This window comes from Anomalospiza imberbis, chromosome 7, assembly GCF_031753505.1.
Source record: "Anomalospiza imberbis isolate Cuckoo-Finch-1a 21T00152 chromosome 7, ASM3175350v1, whole genome shotgun sequence".
Lineage (NCBI taxonomy): Eukaryota > Metazoa > Chordata > Aves > Passeriformes > Viduidae > Anomalospiza > Anomalospiza imberbis.
This window is the reverse complement of record NC_089687.1, coordinates 28,861,588-28,882,031: the sequence shown is the minus strand read 5'-3', so window position 1 is coordinate 28,882,031 and position 20,444 is coordinate 28,861,588. Positions and strand designations below refer to the sequence as shown.

Sequence of the window (20,444 nt, the reverse complement as noted above, 5' to 3'; positions counted from 1 at the left end):
CTGTGGTTTAAAGTTATTCAGATATGCTCATAGGCTTTGTCTTAATGGATGTTTTTCCCATTGCAAGAAAATAATTAAATGTGATCATTGGGGTAATTCAGACATGTTCTAGAAAGTTTGCTTGATGTAAAAAAGCACATGCTGACCATCATTACTTTGACTTGCACAAGTGAGATATACTATATATATATATATATATATATATATATATAGTGTATATATATATATATATATATATGGCAAAATTAATATATCCAACATGGTATAGGTTTCCTTCCTGGTCATCACTAAGTAAGTCAAGCAACTGTAATTTACTCTTTCTATTCTTAATACATGTTCTGCAAAGCAATGGCTGATTCAAGTCTGAAGAGACTTTTTAAGTAGTGCCCAGAACAAATAGACTTCAAGCTTGTATATAGTCCTAAAGGAAGTGTGTTTGGACTTGTTTGCCTTTGCTGTCTAGCTTCAATGTTGTTTGATCATGACTGTGCCTATTGTAAAGACTTATTCCTGTCTCTGTCACAGTTTTTACAGAAGTGGAAGTTTGTTTTGAATGTGTGATAGGCACTTGATAAATCAGTAATAAAGTAAATCAATTTGAGAACATTTACGTGTTTTCATCAGATACAATTGCTGATTAAAATTACAAAAGCTATTTAAAAGCCAAACTCCATTAAAGTTTTTCTGTAAGTTACAATTTGGTCCCTTACTGTAGTGAAACTTGGTGGAAGGATGGTGGCATCTGTGCAGACTGATGGACAGACATAACTGCATGTGTCAGCAATGAAAATGATACCAGAATGAGAAAACCTCATTCCATTTTCTTCTCAGTTTGATGATCAACAAAGTCGAACACTCAGTATTTCATAGCATATTATTTTTAGGATGTTTTCAAAATTGTCAAATGTACCTTTTTGTAACACATTTAAAAATGTCAGTAGACGCTTCAGAGAAGGAAAGTTTAATGGCAGTTCTGTTCCTTGGGCAGGTATGCTTTTCACAGGATTGAGCTTTAAGGTGCAGGGTGAGTTCCTTGAATACTGAGAATTTATGCCTTTTGGGAAGCAATTTCTATTCTAATCTGAAGAAAACCTGTATAACTTCCTGGTTTACTGTGGAAGACCAACTTGATTTAGATAGCAAGTATTTAAAACAATTTTATCATCTAAAAAGTGTTATCTTTGGGGGTGGGCTACTGAAGTTATCTTAAATGAAACTAGTAATTTTATCTTACTGATAAAGGCCTGAAGTGACACTTAATGCAGAAAGAATTAAGACTGCTCTTACATCATTCTTTAATTACAGCTGAGATATTACTTGAAATACACCTAATAAGGTCTGGTAAGGAAATGTGTACCAATTAGGCAAAGCTAATAACACCTTTTTTTTCCTAAATTTCAAAAACTGATTGAAATGCTGGAAACCATGTCCTGCCACGGTGTAACCTCCTAAAGGAGAGAAAGGTATGTGTCAGTCCTCCTATTCATAGTCTTTTACTGCTCCTGAGTCAGTGCCATTGCTCCAGGCTTTTTGGATGTAATAAAAATCTGAGGAGTAAAGCAGTTAAAGAATAATTGTTTGAAGTCACTTTTGTTACCTCTTGTGATAGTGTGAAGTCTGTACAGGTTTTAATACCCAGAAAGCTGGAAAGCAGTATAAAAGACTTGGAAGATGATGGTTTGCTGATGTCAGTCTCAAAAGCTTCTGAGAAGGGGATGTTGGAATTACATGTAGGGTGTTGTACCCATGCTGGGGGACATGATTCATTAGACTGGAAATGTTCTCGTGTCACATTGTGCTGCCTCATCTCCCTTTCCACTTCTTGGCTGCTTTTTGCATTGCTGCAGAGGAGGAATGACTCAGCTGTTGTCCTTTCTCTCTCAGTGACCCAGGAGCTTCATTCTCATCTGGCTGTCACCTTCTCTGTAGCCTCATGAAGTTTGTGAGAGAAACCTGCCCCTCTTTTTGCAGTCACAAGCCAGTATTATACAAAGTAGCACATCTATACAAAATGTGGAATATTAACAGAGGACTTAAAACTCCAGAGAGAGAGAGTTTCTAGAATGTTAAGAGGCACAGAAAATTGTATAAGCATTCCATTTGGTGCTTAAGTGAGAAGCACAGTTCTGAGTAAGTGTGAATAAGTCTGAATAACATCTTAAGTGATAAAGACACAGTTCTGAAGTCACTGAGGTAGCTAAACCAATCTAGCTTTGGGAGAAAGTCTTTGTAATACTGGAAGTTGCTGTATAACTGATCATGTCTGAAAGTCATCAATCTGCCTTGTGGTAGGTCAGATAAGATAAAATGCATATGTGAGATAAAATGCTCTTCAGGTTAAGAATATGTGAAAGAAGTTTTATGCAGAATTTGCATAAAATTGTAAATACAATAAACAGAGTTTGTGCAGTGTTTCTGCATGTAGGTTATAAATGCTTTAGAAATAGTTACCAATCACACCTCCTAGTAAAGACCTCTATAATCCAGTATGAATTCCAGGCAGGGGCTGTCATACAAATTATACATAAAGATGCAGATCTCTAGATTACCTGACTTGCACTACATTCATAAATAGCTCCTTAGGGTGATGATTATTACTGGACAAAAATAATACCTTTAATTCTCAAAGATAACCGTAAATGATAAATTATTTACACCTGGTGATTTGATAGCTATAAATAGTTACTCTTTAACGAAGCTAATTGCTGATAATAGCATGCAGCCATACTGAGATTGGAGCATCAAAGAAAAATAAAGGAAAAATATATGTAATCCTGAAGGTAGTCTCAGTAGGCATTGTTCAGCATGATTATTTCTATGGGTTTTTTTGAGTAATATCTTTGTTAATATTGATTTGCATCTTAAATAGGATTGAGTAGCACTGAATTCCATCTAGGATTGTTCATGATAGCCATATGTCCTTTGTACAGCTGGCAATTGAGTTCAATTCCTCTTGCAGAATAACTAGTAATGCCCCAAGTGAGTGTTCCTGCAAGGGGGAGCAGTGAGCCAGGGTTGCTTTTCAGTCCTGCTTCATTCATACCTTGTACAGAGCAGAAAAGCTGCTTCACTGTCAAGTGGCAGATTGCACTCTGTTTCACATGATGGTTGCATTACTTCTCGGGGCTCTGTGCAATTTCTGTAACCATTCCTGTCAAGGAAGGCCTCTTTGCACCAGGGCTCCACTACCCTGATAAGCACTTTCATTCCATAAAACGCAAACAGTATCATATAGGTCATATATATTGTCTGGTGCTGTTTTCAGAATATAGCAGCATTTTTTTGTGCTGACCTGAACATCTGTCTCTAGAAGAATGTATCTCAGCCAAAAAGTACAGTTTCAAATTGTATTAACATACATTAGAACTTAATAAATGCAACTTGGCTGCAGTCCAAAAAATGTGGTCACCTTGCAATACTGAGGTTTTAGGCTAAATGTAAAATATTCCTATTTGTTTGATGTCTGCTACAATACATAAACAGGATAGATTTCCATCCTTGCTGTTCTGAACTGTGCTTTGAGGCAATTGTTCAGCAGAGGCATTGCATTATATTAACAGGGTCCACTTGCTTCCAGACCATGCGTTCAGTAAATAAATACTCAGTAGCTGCAGCAGGATGTATATACAAAATTTTGCTTTTCATTATAGTATGCCCATAACTAGTTATTTTTTCATTGAGTTGCTGTCTTTGTACTCCGTATAAGAGATTGAGTTTTTTAAAGTGTGTAGCGTTTGTAGGCAAAAATTCTTACACTGGGTTTTGCTAACTATGTATGTTCAGTAGTAGGGACAGGAATGTGAGGGGTTAATGCTGACTCCTAAAAGAACAGATGAAGATGAGATGCTGTAATAATGCAGCAAGTATAGCAAACTATTATTGTTTCCCTTGTGTCAAGCTTTGTCATTCAAATTGATGGCAGTAAACAGACTGAGTGATGTAAAATACGTTCCCAGACTTTGACTATGATACTTTGCCTTGTATTGTACTATTGTTGAGTTCTTAAAACAGAAATAAAGTTGAAAAAGGCAAATTGCCACTTAGTTCTGGAAAATCCCAAGAGTTGCTATAAACTAATTTACTAGAATTTTCTCCATTACTGTAGCTTAATTGTTAACAGTAAATTGGCAAATACAAAGGATTAATTATATTTTATAAACAAAATATTCTCAAAGGGAAACACCTAAAGGTGTACATTGTTCTACACATGAAAGGAACGTATATCAACAATGGGAAAACCCCACATTTTTTGCTGAGTTTTGCCCATATCCTATGAAAAGTGTCATACAGGAGTTCCTTGTATTCAATCAAGCAGTGATTGATTAAGAGTGAAATACCAAAATGATGCCTCACATGTTCTGCAGTTTTTTTATTCTGGACATGCAATTACAGTTTGCTTCAGTTTTACTTCCCTTGACAATAAGCAATGCCAGACCCTTAACATTTCTGCCTCACATATTACCAGTAATATTGTGCTTCCTTGCCCCTCTTCTGTCTCTAATCTTGCACTAAGAGTAATATTGGGTATTAAATACTACATTTTCATTATTTCACCTTAAACTTATGTCCCTTCTGAGTTAATACCTTGCTAAGAAAGGTTTATTGTCCATGGTGAGTGATTTTTAAAGCCTGTCAGTATTTGTAGCAGTTTGAATGGTTGCCTCCATCACCACACAAACCTGCAATGAGTAGCCAGGTAGATCTTTTAGAATAATCCTGGCTGAAATAAATGATGGCAGGGAAATGGCATGAATTCTGTTGAGGTCTCACCTGGAATATGGTGAAAATGGCACTAATTGGTTCAGCTGGGTTTTTCGTTGGTGGATTTGCCTGTTGAAATATGTACAATTATTTTATGTCCTGGGTCAGTCCTGTGTTACTTGTGAATCTGCCAAAATGTCTTAACAAACTCTTTTGTCTCCCACAATTACTGAACAAAGACACATTGGGAGCTCACTAATTCAGGATGTCACTGGTTTCAGTAGCTACCTGCTAAGAGTAGCAGTTCTTCTGGTTTGTTCTCTTAGCAGAGCTGCTGAATAGCTTTGCTAAGAAGAATTTGAGTGGCATGTTGGCAGAGCAACTTACAAAAGTCTGTGATGTTGGTTCTTTAACTGATTCCCTTATTTTAAAATACAGATTTGATTCAATAGTATGTAATTTGAAACCTCTTCATTCTAGAAATGGCCTTCACAATCAGGCACTAATTTGGCATAGCATATGTAAAAGTATGCTTTAGTCTCATGTTTGAGTGGTCTTCCATAATTTACAGCTTTTCTCAATTTATTTTTCTGTTTTTTTCAAGTGAGATAAGTCATTGGCTTAGCAGTAAGCATGCATAATTCTTTTTTTTTGATTGTAGCAGTGATGAAGAGAGGTTTATTATAATGAGTATTAAACACTCATCAGAGACATGCCTTTTATGCCTTCTAACATACCACAAGTACTACAATGTAGTGAGAGGATGAAGTAGTTACAGTGGTGTAAATTATAAGAAAACAAAAGTACTGAACCTGGTTTTAACACTTTATTAAAAATATTGTTATATTCTGTTCTGAAGGAAAGTTGGAGAAATTATTTTCAAATGACTTTCAATAAGAAACAAATTTCACTGTTATTTGAGTGCATTTTGAGGTGGCCAGTTGCTTTATTTGTGCTCTATCAAAATGTTCTGTTAGACTGCAGATCAACCAGATCAGTAACTGGTGTTCCCACCTAAAGCTGGGTGGCTTTTTTTTTTTGTGTGGACTCTGGTGTTTGTGCAGCTGTACAGTGAGCCAGATAGGAAAAGTAATCTGTCATGAAAATAATCTTTTTTTTCCTTTTTCTAGGTTTTTTTTTTTTTTCAGCAGAACCTAGTTGTACAGCTGCACAGTGAACAGATCAGCAAACAAATGTGCTGGTGTCCAAAAATGGTTTTGTGGGAATGGGAATAAGAGTGAAGCAGTGGGGGAGAGCAGCACTACTGCTTTAAGTGCAACCATCTTAAAATATTTGTTGAACTTCAGCTTTGGTTGTAACCAAAAAAATTTGCTTACTTTTAGAAGAAAAATGAAATATTAAAATGCAGCTGTAACTGGTTCATCTTTTCAAGTATTTCAGTCTTACAAGTGCTGGTTGGTATCTTAATAGGATCTAATGGAACAGTGTATTCAGTACAGAATATTGGCACAAAAGCAAATTGGCTTGTCGTGAATTCTGTGCATTAATAGGTGTTTCATGGACTACATCCAGTTTATATATGAAAGACTGCAAATTAATTCTTGGTGAGCAGACCTAGTACTTACAGAACTTCCAAGTGTTCTGAAGTTTTTATATTATCTTGAGATCTGAGAAGGATCCCATACTCAGCAATTTCTTACAAATAACTGACCCTTTGAAGAAGGCTCTCCAGTTTTTTTATGTTCAGAATAAATGTTCCTTTCTGGATAACTGAGCTGGTAGGTTGCTACTGTATTAGTTCAAGATCATTTTATTATGCTTGGGAGTAGGCTTTTCAAATACTTCACAGTTCAGTTTTTTAGGAAGTATTCATGGTGTATTCAGTTATGCATAAATGCTTTCTGTACTCTGTAAGACTTATCTGGTATTAACTTGGCAAACAGGGCTTGGATCAATTAGTTAATAGTGTGTTCTTACAAAGTGCCCCTCCTACTGGGCTATAGGTTTTCAAATGAATGAGGTTCACTGAAATCCACAAACCTGTTTCACTGAAATTGAAGAAGGAAGAAAATAGAAGAAGAAGGAGATGGGTGAGAACTAAAGTTAGAAATGGTTAATTTTAACTTTATTGATCTGTAGCATGTTTTCCTGTTTCCATTAGCAGAATGTTGGCTTAAGACTGATAAAACAAAAACAAGTTATTATTTAGTTAAAATGTGTTTATGGCTTTCTTAAAATGTCTTTCAGTAACAGCAATATATTAAATTCACATTAACTTTTAAAAAAAAACCTTAAAAATGTGTGCTAGATTAATAGGATTTTGTGTTCTAGTATTTGCTAAAAATGTTAAATTTTAAAAAGGTAGAGTAGGTTAATTTGGATTTTCAGATTCCAGCCTTTTTTTTTAACTGAATATTTGTATGAAGTATTGCACAGTTCAGGATGGGGGGGGGAAGCTGCATACATCTCCCCTGCACGTACATTGGAGTGAATACCTGCAATATAGAAAAGCAGTTAAATTTCTAGGACTTGTAAGAAAAACTGTCTTTATGTAGTCAATAATTATTTCAAGAAATATTTCTCTTTTTAAGAAATTGGCATTTCTCATAGAGCTGTTACTCTGAGAAGTTCCTAATAGAAATAAATTACACAAGTGCTGAACTTGCACTGCCTCACAGCGAGACTGCCGTAGTTTGGTAAGAATATTGCTTTGTCCTTACTTTTAGCACCTCTTGTCTCTCTGGGTTCTCTCTTGCCTTAGCTGGAGCATGTGTTTGGTGTGGAACTTGTAGCTGCCCATGAAATCTTGCTAAGGCACTTTACTCTCTCTGGCATTCAAGCTGAGCAACTTAGAGGAGTCAAAGATGTTTTTCACAGATGAGCAGAACATTCTTCAGAGAAAACAAGGATAAGAAAGTTGAAGGGAGCGAAACTGAAATTACTGGGGAAGGAGCGTGGGAAGAAATCAGTGCATTTATATTACAAATATTTCAGGTTATTATAATTGTTGGGAGGAGACAACAAAAAGGGTTAGGGGGAAGAAAGTTGGGCACTTAAAATGTTCTTGTCGGCACTGTACACAGAAAAAAATGCTGTACTACGTGGGCTGCAAATGCTGGAATAACAGATGTGGCTTTCATTTGAGTTTGAATTTTGTATAAATACATTGTTTGAATCCAAGTTTGTTGTTTCAAAGTAAAGCCTAACTCTTGAACTAGTTTTCTAGTCTCAGTGAAACAGTTGGTGATAAATAAAGAAAGATGTCCCCACAAATGATATTCCAGGCTTTAAGGCATAAAGTGAACAGTTGAAATAGATAGTAAGCACTGTGGATAAATTTCAGAAATCCAAGGGAAACTGAATAAAAACAAAGATTTTTAAAAGAAACAAAACCAAACTAATCACAGGTGCCTTTGCTTAAGTAGCTGAAACACCCTAGGCAGACAGTGGTTTGCACGGAGATGTGCTGAGTTTTCCTTGCAGAGAAGGCAGCTGTGCTTAGGGACTGCCCGGGTGCTTTCACCTGAAGCCTCTGTGTGTGTGGAAGTTCAATCAGTTCTCCATTTGCTGGGAATGATCTCTTGCACTGCTGTGTGGGGAGGGGATGGGCTGCCCTGGGCAGCATCGTGTGCCTTTCTGACATGCCTTCTGGTGGGACACACTTGATCTTTGCCCCCCTGCAAATGTACACGTTCCAGTTGTGGAGCTTGGCTTGGGGTGGGCTTGTCCTGCTGCCTGCGGTGTCAGGAAGGGCTCTGCTTGTTCTTGTTGCAGCTCAGGGAGGCGCAGCAGGTGCTGTTAGTTCAGCGCTGCCCTTTCCGGGTGCTGCAGTTTCTCACTGCCCACAGCTCGGGACTGTTTTCCCTCCTGTCTGCCCGGGACCGCGTTCCTGCCCCTCAGGAGCTGTGGAGGGCAGGCAGCAGGGAATCGAACGAGTGAACAGAATTAGGCAAAGGCTGACAGCAGTAATAGGCAGAATTTTTTTCCACTTTGGTGTAGCCTTGTCCTCAGGCTGCCCTTGCATATTCTCTTGAGGGGTCCTAATGTTCTCTAATGAGATGAGCTATATACAATTTTGTGCCACTGAAGTGTATAGAACTTGGACTTCAGCTTTCCAGTATTATACACATGAGTGCTGCCTGACAGGTTAAACATGACAGGTATTTACAGTTGCCTGGAGAATAATCAAGCTCATTTAAAAAGAAAGAAGGAATTAATTCTTTCTGGTTGTTCTTTTGGAAACTTTTTATTATGGGTACATTTGTTTTTAAATATCTGTTCCGTAACAAGATTTGCAGTGGAAGATACAGAATATTATACAATAGAAGATCAAAAATACTGTGCTAAGGTTATTACTGTTTTAACTGAAAACAGACAAGTAATTGATTTTGAAACTGGTCAGAGACTGCTCAGCTCTTGTTTTTCAGCAATGAATCACAGTCATAGGTTACAAACTATTTTGACCATTAGGGCATGGAGAAAAGGTACCATTCAAAGCTAAACACCACAATTAGGGATGCATGACTAAAGTTTCCAAGTAATGTATTAGTAGTATTGTATGAGACAGTCACATGGAAAAGATCATGAGGTTGTGAAAAGGATTATGAGCATGCTTTAGTCATGAATTTCTTGGTAGAGATATTTTAGTCTGGATCATGCTTGTTTAAATGAGAATAATTTAACGTTGCTTGTTCTGATTGTATTACCATTATGTGGCAAAGGGGGAGAAAAGGTGTTTTACCTACAAAAGTAGCATTACTTTTTATATATATTAATATATGAAAATAATATTTCAGTAAATTTTGGGGATGAACTTACCATACTGAGCTACTTGAAAAAGTTTATCACAGCGCTGAAATCACTAACTGGAATGTAGGGGATTGAACTGGAGATAAATTATGGATATTCCAGACGGATGATTGAACAGTTGTTTATAAAAATAAACCACTAATGTACAATGAGTAGCCATTGACCTATCTGATGTCCATGGAATCTATTTTGATGCAGATGCCTCCATTTGACAAATATTCCTCTGAGCTTATATTTTTAAGTGGGACAGCATTGCAAAAGAGAGTTTTGATGTTTAAAAAAAAATTTAAGTTTTTGAAGCTCCAGTGGAAAGTGAATTTTCATATTTTGGAGTTGTAGATGTTAACAGGAGAAAGGTTTTTTCTCCAGTCTTCTGTGTTGACATATTTATTTGCCATATAAAGTCCTTAGAAGGCAGCTCCTTCCTTTTCTCTACCAACCTCTTACAAGTATAGGAGCTTCCAGTAGATATTTTGGGAAAGTAAGATGGGCTTCAAATCTTTATGGTTTGCTGTAGAGCACTTTCCTGGCTGGTTTCACAAAGCACATTTTAGTGAGAAGCTGTGGGGTGCTTGAGAAGGACAACCAAATTTCTCCTGTCTCATGTGAGAGTCAGTGGCACTTTAGGATGCGCTGAGCAGGTCACTCGTGCCTGGGAATGTAGGGCCAGCAGCAGCTCGAGTCAAGGTGCACGTCAGGAAATAAAACCGCTGGCAGTGGTAAGAGCTTAAAGGACAGCTGGCCTGTGTCCTGTCCCCTTACATCCTTGCACTTGCTGCAGTGGGAAATGGTGACTTGTTTTCAATTCTGAACACAAGATAAGCTTTTGCAGTGTCTTCTTCATAACCTGGTGTTGAATTGTAAGTTTTTTACATGTAACACTAAATTGAAAACCACATTGTCTCAGTGATATAATTTCTAAAAATCAGCGCTAACTGCTTTCAGCTCAACAGTTGTCAGCATTAACAGTATTTTTTGAGTTGTATAAGCAGATGTTTTCCATATAACCCTACTTTTAAATGGATGTCCACATAGATCTATGAGTCAGTAAACCAATGTAAGTGAAAAGTACTAAAAATATGGACATTTAAGCAATACGTTGAAGTTAGTTAATGACAACTTATTTGTTCATTGATAATGGGCAATTTCAAAATAGGGAATTGTGCAGTGTTTGTTTAGTGGAGGCACTTTAGCAGCACAAAAGAGAACAAATGGTGCGTGGGTTTTCAGCTGTATTACCTGCCTGTCACCCCTGTGAACAGGAAAATACAGCATTGTTATTTTAAAATAATTTTCATTCTTTTGTAGCTTGTGTTTTATCAAGATTTTCAATATTATAGGTTACCTTAAGTATAGATGCCTCTGAAAATATGCGCAAAATATTCTGGTATGACTGACTGTAAATGTTGTTAATCTTTTTCTTATCATCATCTCCTGTAAGTATGGTGTTGCATCCCAGGTTTGTAAAATCATATCTCTAAAATACCCAGTCTGTCTTACTGTTGGATAAGAAAAGTACATTAATACAATTTCTGCAGTAAAAGTACTGCAATTGCTATTATTTTATTGCCAGTATCTAAAAAGCTTTGTGAGTGATTCGGTTGGCATAAGTACCAAACTGATACACCATATAAATTGACTTTGAGATTGTTTTACAGCTAAGTGCTTCCCTTTGTGTTTCTTGTAGGAAACAGAGATGAAGGTACACATGCACACAAAATTTTGCATCATTTGTTTGCTGACATTTATATTTCATCAGTGCAATCATTGCCATGGAGATGGACACAACAATGGTCCCAAAAAGGATCGTGTACACGACCATAATGACTATCAGATCTCAAATGAATCATACTTCCAGAATGGAGGAACAGAATCTATGCCCAGTAAATTTTCAACGTTGGAAGCAGAAAATGAACAAAAATACTACATTGAAAAGATTTTTGATCGCTATGGTGAAAATGGAAGGTTATCTTTTTTTGGCCTGGAAAAACTGTTAATAAGCCTTGGTTTGGGAGAGGTAAAAGTAGTGATGATAAATCATGATGATATTGGCCATGATCATGTTTCTCACTTGTACGCTTTGGAAGTACAGGAAGAAAAGCATTTTCATCCTCATAACCGTGCTCACAGCCACTCAGATTCAGAAAACCAGACCACGGTTGGTGCATCTGCAAAGAGAAATCATAAATGTGACACTGAGAGAGACACGGCAGTGCCCTCAGTGAAGGAGGACAGCAAACACGTTCATAACCAAAGCCGCCGTCACCACCACCACCACTCGCGCCCGCACCGGCACGAGCACAACAGCACGCGCCACTCGCGCAACGAGTCCGTCAGTCACAGCAACCACGCGGAGCAGAGCCACGAGCCTTCCACAGAGACAAACACCACTCAGGATCAGCCAGAACGGAAACAACGCAAACAGAAGAAGAAGCAGAAGAAGATCAGCGAGACGTCGGGAGACGCTACGTGGGATTATGCTCCAGAGCACGATCCCAGCGATCAGTACGAGCACAACCGTGTTCACAAACACGACCATGTCCATGATGCCTCTCACTTGCATGTGCACCACCACGACCACAGCGGTGACCGCTCTGCCAGCCACGGCCACCAGGACGGCAGTTTGGGCAGTGCCACCGGGCACCGCCACACCAGCAAGCGAGAGGCCTCGCACAAGCAGATCAGTGTGAGGAAACACGCTCTTCCTGCAGCACGTGGCCACAAGGATCATAGTGAAGATGAGCACAAGCATGAAGAGGTGAGTATGAAATGGAGAGCTGGTTAGTTGACTTTCAGTGCTGTCACATAATAACTGAAGGTGCATACCCTCAAGTAACAGGCGTGTTTGGGACTGTAGTGTAATAGCGTACGAATCTGATCCGTAAAGCTTTCTGAGATACCCTGCTTACAGGGGAGGTTTTTCCCTTTCCAATATTCCGGAATACTGCCACCACACTCACTCTTTCTGAATCTGAGAACATTAACATTTTTGAAAACTGCACAGACACTCTTTCCTAAAATACCTGCATCATTTCAGCACCCTTCTGATATCTTTGTCCTAAGAGTTTAAGAAGCAATTGCAGGTGTAGTTTCAGTAGTACTGTGCTCGGTGGAAGCTCTTCTGTTTGTCCTTCTGCATCCATTATTTCTGCCAGCACCGTAAGTCCCTTCCCCTTACAGTTAACTACAGATGCAGGACCTTGTAAAGTCATAATTTTAAACTAGAAGGATGGAGGGAGTGCCAAGTTCAAGGTTTCAAACTGTATTAAAAAGTGAAACTCAAAACACAGAAGGTTGGTAGGTAAACAGAAGTGTTGAAAAACCTATTTTGGATTTACATTTTTCCACTCTCCACCTGTTGCTTTTTCTTTATTGCTTGTACTGTGTAAAGAATACGGAAGCTGCTTTTCATTGACATTTATCAAATGTTACGTAGGTGTTGGGAGACTCAGGTGTGTGGTGCAGATATTTTTACTGTTTCTTTCTCTCATAAACCACTTAGATCAGTTTAAAACATGTTTTAGCACTGGTGGAACATTTGGACCAAAGTTTCTGCTTTGTTTGTGTTCTCAAATAATATCCTGCATTTTCCATATGTGGAATAATTTGTTTGTACAATTTGCTTGCAGTGCTTAAATGCTACACAGCTGCTACGGTACTACGGTGTGGAAGCCAGCTCCCTAATATCTCCGGAGCTCTTTGTGTACATGTGTCCTGCTTTGCTCTATCAGATTGAGAGAAGGCTTTGTATTGTACACTATGATGAGCTGGAAGATATTACAAGAAATAAAAATGCATCAGTTGAGAATAAAGATAAAACAGGTGCATCAGGTGGGTGTCTTTTTTTCTTAGTGGGACTGAGGTGGTCCATGTGTTTATCTCAAAATTGGAAAGCTGCAGTTACTTTGACACTAAATTTCTTAATAAATTTGATCTGGACATATTAATTCAGGAATAGAGAACAGCAACATCATCACAGTTCATTCACTGGAAAATAAGAATTTAGGTCTTACTATTTTTATATTCTAGCAGTGATACAGGTCTGTAGAATTGACATGCATAATTTTTGGTGAACTTAAAAAATAGGTATAAGCAAGTACAAGAGCATTTAAATCGTCATTTCTGATACTTCCCTTTTCTGACTATTTCTCTCTAAGTACATGAAAAGTGTTACATCAAAATCTTCTGTTGCCAGTTTTAATTTTTTTTGTGTGTACCTTGAGTAAAACAGAAGACTTGTTATCTCATCACCATAGTTCTAAGTTAAAATATTTTTACTACTTTTAAAGCAGTTACTTTAAGGGTAGAATCCGTTGTTGTTATTTCATAACTGAATGTACTTTTCAAATTCACATTTGCCACTGCTATCTTTCATAAATTATAATGGAACTGTTGATGTTTAGTTGCATTAAAATACTAAAAAATCTAAAAAATCTTGGATATAATGTCTGTATTTTGAAAATGAAAGTATTGGTAATGTGAGTATTGATTAGTGCATAGGTGCATATTAGCATCATTAGAAATAAAGCCTGAAATAACTGCATTCTCATAGGTGTTAATAACTGTTGGGAAGAAGGCATTGCTGGTAATCGTTCTTAACAGCTGCAGAGTCATTAAAATAATTAACTTCTTATGGATAAATCTCCTCTAGTGACACATCTGCTGTCTTGTTAGCTGCTCAGAGATTGCTGTAGAGCAGATACAGTGGGTGTTTTGTATGACAGCAAATTGCTTTGTGGTGTGGTCTCAGTGTAGTTAGAGCTGACCCCTGCCTTATTACCAAGAGCATTGCTAGAGCAACTCTAAGCATTTTCTGCCAATTAAAATGTTGAAACCCTATACAAAACTGTCATGTTGCACATGCTTTGAACCAGTTTAATTAGGATGCTTCTAGAGATGAGTGCTTCTTTTTAAAGGATTGCGTTTTATTTCTCTGTAATGAGAAAGGGAGTTCATTAATAACTCAGCTTGAGGACCTTTAATGTTTTTAAGAGACTTAATCTGCAAAATTAGTGAAGCTTATTGTAAACATTTAAAATGTTTTATGACATCTGATACCTTGCGTTTAAATAACACCTTTGCCAATTAGTTGTAAAAATTTGGGTTCTAACTCATTGATTTGGCTCTCAAACAGTAACCTGCAGAACAAGTCAGCTTGATTAGATAACGATAAATCATTCTTCATAACAATTTCCTGTATTCTCTTGTATTAATTACAGCAAGATTTCAGTTGATATAATAATAATTGTTCCTTGTTATATAAGGAAGTGAATCAAAAAAATAACAAATCCTATTTGGAATATGGGGACTGTGAGAGGTGTAGGGCAGATGTCAGTCACAGAGTAACTTAACCTATAGGTTGCAGGACTGTACTGAAATGAAAGCGTGTGCCCACCTGAGCTAATATAAACATTTTTAGATAGAAGTATTCACCAAAGTTAGGAGGATGCAGTCACTTTTAAACATGAGCTTTCTGTGGTTTACTTTAGTTTTAGTTAAAGTTTCCAAACAATCTCAACAGGCCAGTGTTGCTTCTGTTCATTGATACCAAACTGTGAGGTTTCCATTACCTCTGCTAACTGTGGTTTTCTAAAGCAAAATAATTTAATTAACTGATGGCCAAAAACTTATGAAGCTGTGTGGGGTTTTCCTCCTGTAATTTACAGATAGTTCTGCGACATCTTCTAATGGAGGATTTTCAAGGGCTTATCCATAGAACTGAGCTTTCACAACGTACCTGTTGGAAGAGGGGGCATTGTCACCACTGAGCCCCCTAAACAACTGAAAAGGAAAGGCACACCCTGCTAATGAATGAAGCCAGTAGAAGTCCCACAAACAAACAGGGAGCATTTTGTTTAAAGCTGGAGATCGCTTAGAGCTGTTGATGAGAAGTGTCTCAGATCAGATACAAGTTGTAATTTTGCCTGTGCAGATGCCAGTGCTCGCTGGGGCTCAATCCGAGAGGGGCACAGATTCCATATTCTAATCCCATGTGCCTTATCTTAATCATGATGCCATGTTTAGGTCCTGTATCATCCACAGGAGTATTCCAGGCCCTCAGAGGTGTATCTGCCAAACATGCTGTGATAGATGAAACTTCAGCCTTTCCCTTTTTCTCCATGTAAGGCTGTTGATTGTCTACCCTGGCACTGAACTCACCAGAGTGTGTCCAGCCTGGGGCAGTGTCCTGCCCAAAGGCTGTCATTGTTATCGGGGCTGCTTGTGCATGTGTGCCAGTGTGAGCATTGAGGGACAGCTCCATGTATGCTGGGTTTTCAGCACAGCCTGTTGGTCCAGGGTACAGAGCTGAAGTGCTCTGGGCATCAGTCTGGGAAGCTGTGGCACTATTTTGGTCATCGTGGTCCTGCTTCAACTTTAGACCTACTTTTGTATTCCTGTTTTCCAACCTCAGTTTTTCAGTCTGACAGCAGACTTTGCCTTATCACCAACTCTCTTTTCTGTGGTCTCGGTACTCATGTCTGTCAGTGCACATCTCATACTGTCTAAAGCTTTCTCCAGTCATTTTCTCCCAGTGGATGTGGTCTTGTACCCCTTGCATTTCAGCTGGATTGTTTCCTTTTATGCAATGTTGTGGAATGACAGCCACAGACTTAGTAAGAATGAATATCCCAAAATAAAATTTAAAGCATCAGATGTTTTGAGCTTTGGTGTTGAACCAGACTGAGCCTGCAGCAGCCACACTTCTGTTGGTTAAGTCGTATAAATCTGCTCCAGAGTGGGTTTGGTACAGACAGAATTATTGGGGTGTTTCACCCTGATGTTGACACCGAGCAGCTACAACACATTTGTTCCTCTTTTCTTCTCCTCTCATTCATACCCTGCCCCGTTTTCCAGGATGTCTTCCCCTACTTGTGGACCCTCAGAGATGCAAGGAAAGTCAAATTGTGTTCTGAAATGTGGAAATGTTAGGGATTCTGAGTCAGGAGTTGTAACTTACCTTAAAGTTGGCAAATTGTGGTAGACATACATTTTTGATAAAAAGTGGAGCTAGGAAAAACCTGTGGAAGAAAATCAAAGCCTTTGTACTAAAACGTAAATACTTTATTAGAGTGAGATGCTGACTGAAAGAGCCATGTCTTTGTTTATAGGATCTGTTTCTTCTGTAATTCCTTCTTTTCAACATCATGTAGAAATTTTCACATCTTCCCTCATTAACAGGAATGTGTTGGGTGTACCACATCCCATCATCACTTCTTCTTCTAATGGCAACAGTAAAGATTCTCAGAAAAAATAAATGCTGCTATTTGGTGGTAGCAAGTTGCTTTCAGCTTTTCAAGGTCTTATTGTAGCATTCGATTTTAGAGTTCCTCTGCCAAAGGTTGAGTCTTCTCATGAATAAAGGTGTCTGTTTCAAAGCACCAGGTGAAATAAATAGTGCCAAACTAAACATGGGGAGAAATACAGAATCCAGAAAAATTTTGCATCAGAACCATATTAAAAACAACTCTTACCTACACATTAGTGCTTTTAGAGCCCTTGTAAGCTAAGTAGCAGAGATAGTTTTGTCGCAGTACGAAACTTTTTGCTTTTTGTTTCATGGAGGGCTACAAAGCTAAGCCTGGAACTAACAATCAGGAAGAACTGCTGGGCTCTTTGTAGCTAATTATCTTCTAATGTCTCACTATATTATACTGTGCTGCGAATAAGCCTGTGTGTTTTTGGTTTTGCTGTGGACTTCAGTACTGCCTTTATATTTTCCAGCACCTTTTCAATGAGCAATCACACAACTTAAGTTAAAGGAAAGTCATCTTCTTAAGAGATAGTTGAAAGTCATTAATCAGGCTTAAAAGTTTTCCAGGTGTTGTTCTGATAACCTTTCTGTGTTCATTTCTTCCCACAGCCTGGTTTTGTGGTATCATCTCTATCACCGTCATTAGCCTGCTTTCCTTGCTAGGTGTGATCTTGGTTCCCATCATTAACCAATGGTGCTTCAAATTTCTTCTAACTTTCTTGGTAGCTCTGGCTGTAGGAACAATGAGTGGAGATGCACTGCTCCATCTCTTGCCACATGTAAGTATGGTCTCCTTACCTTTTATTCTTAATTGTAAATGAGTCTGGAATTTTTGAGGAATTGTGTGATAGTGTCAATAAAAAAAGGTTCACTGATGCACCTGTAGATGGACTTGACTGTGAGGGACACCAACACTTCTGGAGACTTTCTGCTGACAGAAAGGAAGGAAATGTGTTTCTCTGAACAAAAGGTGGGGAAAAGTAGTTGCGTATTCATTGCTGAAGTGATGTCACGCTGTTGTAAAACACTCGGGAGCCCAACAAGAGTATTGTAAAATTAGCAGTATTGCTGTCTCTTGTTTACTGATAGTTGTGTATCAGTACTTAAAAGTATTTCCTGGGGATTAACCTGCCTGGTTACTATATTTGAGGGAGAAAGTATTGTGTACTGAATCAAGCAATTGCCCAAGGAAGGTGAGCAGTTTTTATTACATGGTGGTGTACTATAATTCTTAAAAGGGGAAGTGTTTTCTAAAATTTTGTTACCTCAGTTGTTCAGCACAAAGACTAATATTTTCATGTTTTCTTTGTGTAATTCTAATACACATTTTTGGTTGTGGTTTTAGGGGTTTTTTTAAGTTCATATTTCAGATCAGAATTTAGGCTGTAATTAACTGTAATAGTTTAAAAAGTGATAAGGCTTGGTTGCTAATGGGAGAGTAAGAATGATAATTCCTTGTGATATTTCTGGGTGTTAGTCTCATTTACAGGATCGTGAGAGAAAAGCTGAAGCTACATTATCTACCCCCTCAAAAAAATTTTTCCCTGAGGAACTTTTTTTACTGATTAGGATAATGAATAATCTATTGAAAAACTTATGTGACAAAGTGTGTTAGTGCAAAGAAAAAGCAAAAAGGGTGGGGGTTTCTGTTGTTTCTTGTGGCTCAGTGCCATTTCAGTGTCGTGCTTGCAGTGGTGTCACTGTTGTCTCTCCCACCAGTCCCATGGAGGCCACAACCACAGCCACCACCATGGCCAAGGCCACGTGCACGAGCACAGGCACTCGCACCGGCACGGCCACGCGCACGCAGTGCACGCTGAGGGCTTTCTGGAGGAAAATGATCCCGTGCTCAAAGGGCTCTTGGCACTTGGAGGCATTTATGTTCTCTTCATCATTGAGCATTGTATAAGAATGTACAAACATTACAATAAACAAAAGGTAGGTGCTGAAATTGTTTGCTGTTTAAAATGCGTTCCCTACAGCTACCTTGTGAGTGCTGAGGAGCTGTGTTTACTCTGAACAAGTGCTGCTGCTGCTCTGTACTCTGGGATGTTATGTGAGGGATCCCTTTGCTAAAGAAGTTGCTTTTCTCAACAAGGTAACTTGGGAACACAGTGTAGAAATCTGATGGAGGAAACTGCAGCTCTTCCTCTAAATTTTCCTGGGTTTTTTTGCAAAAACAGGAGAAAGCATTACGTAAGAAAGATCTGCTTATAGAACCAGCAATTGTCAGACAACTGACAAGAAATTTAGCAGTATGCTCTTACCTGACAATGCCAGTGTAATAGAGGTATCCAGGTTTTCAACATCAGAAAAATGCTAACATTTTCAGACCTCCTGCTTTCTGTAAACTGCCAGTCAGATTTTAACTTGTTTCTCAAAAAATTATTGGGAGCACTCTGTATTTATGATAGGGGTATAAAAGGAGAGCAAGTACCCTGGAGAGTGAGAGTGTGGATGGAAATTCAGTTTTAGCCTTTGCCTTTGTCTTTCATTTTTGAGGAGAAAATTATTTTGGTGAAACTCCAACTTGCTTCTCCCAAAATGACTGTGAAAACTTTTCAGCTTCTCTGTTTTCATGTCATACTTGCTGTCTGAGCTGGACAGGCAGCAAAAGATTTTCTGTGTTGGAGGAGGCATTTCTTAGATCTTCTGATAAAAGGATGAAAACTGTTACATTGTGCATTTCTTCTTTGAGATTAATTACCCTAGGCTGCTTTGGCAAATGCTTGGGATCTGCTTTATGGGCTGCAAATAGAGAAGAGCTTCCTGCTTTCTTAAAGGGAAGTATAAGGAAGTTTCAGGAATATAAAACAAAAAAATAAAGTTGAACAAACTAGAGGAGCTGTTCTTGCTGCAAGTTTGCTTTCTTGAGCAAATCTAATAGCTGCATGGAAGCACTCCTGGCCTATAAGAGCAATCCTTATCAGAATATCCCCTCTTATTAAAGTGAAGTATCTCTACGTAAGTGTTTGGGAGTGAGATTCCATGGAAAGTAGCTAAGAACTCCTGCTGGGATAGGGATTGTTGCTGAGCCTTATAAAGATCAATATTGCGAAGTGACACATCTCTGTCATACATGGTAAGAGAGAGTAGCTTGGTCTATTTAGAAGAGATTTTTGGACAGCATTTCAGTTCCTGTTATTTTCATCAATGTCCTGTCACAAACCAGACGTTACCTGTTTTGTGTTGCAGAGTAAGCAGAAATGGTGCAAAAAAACCCAGACTGAAGAATCACCAATTGGAAGAAAACTTTCTGATCACAAATTAAATAACAGACCGGATGCTGACTGGCTTCAGCTGAAACCCCTTGCAGGTAGGTAGTTACTGTCAGAATTCTCTGTCTGGGAGATCCAAAGTAGGAGCAGGTTACTGGGGCATGGTGTGTAGCATGTAACCTCTTGTACAGTTTTGCTGCTATTATGCAAATCATTGTTAATAAGACTTAATAGGCTTTTCCCTATTAAATCTTTTTTATTTTGTTTTTTTTAGATCTGAGAGCACTCTGAACATTTCCTAATATGCCATGGAGATGGTTCTCAGACTTCTGAAGCAGTCATTATTTTGGGTGGCTGTGGGTCTTTGTTTGTTTGTTTGTTTGTTTCAGGGTGTTTCTGGTGTTTTGGTTAAGCTATTCCTGACTAGCTCAGCCCTGGCAAAAATTAGATCAAAAACGAACACCCACACAATGAATGGGGTTATCTTCCACTTTGAAGATTTC

The 20,444-nt window shown here is 38.3% G+C and overlaps 1 protein-coding gene across 16 annotated transcripts in view; it reads left to right on the top strand.

The window, feature by feature from the left end:
* The window catches only part of SLC39A10 (solute carrier family 39 member 10), a 43,372-nt gene that overhangs the window by 11,247 nt on the left and 11,681 nt on the right, over positions 1-20,444 (top strand). For 13 of the 16 annotated variants that reach the window (XM_068196312.1, XM_068196313.1, XM_068196306.1 and 10 more), the window contains 5 exons: positions 11,159-12,229; positions 13,101-13,302; positions 17,333-17,502; positions 18,443-18,661; positions 19,919-20,039. In XM_068196312.1, the coding sequence (XP_068052413.1) occupies positions 11,168-12,229; positions 13,101-13,302; positions 17,333-17,502; positions 18,443-18,661; positions 19,919-20,039 (1,774 nt within the window). In that variant the 5' untranslated portion in view covers positions 11,159-11,167. Of the gene's footprint in view, positions 1-6,341; positions 6,753-11,158; positions 12,230-13,100; positions 13,303-17,332; positions 17,503-18,442; positions 18,662-19,918; positions 20,040-20,444 lie in introns of those variants that run through there. The other 3 variants (XM_068196304.1, XM_068196314.1, XM_068196298.1) reach the window with 3 other exon arrangements.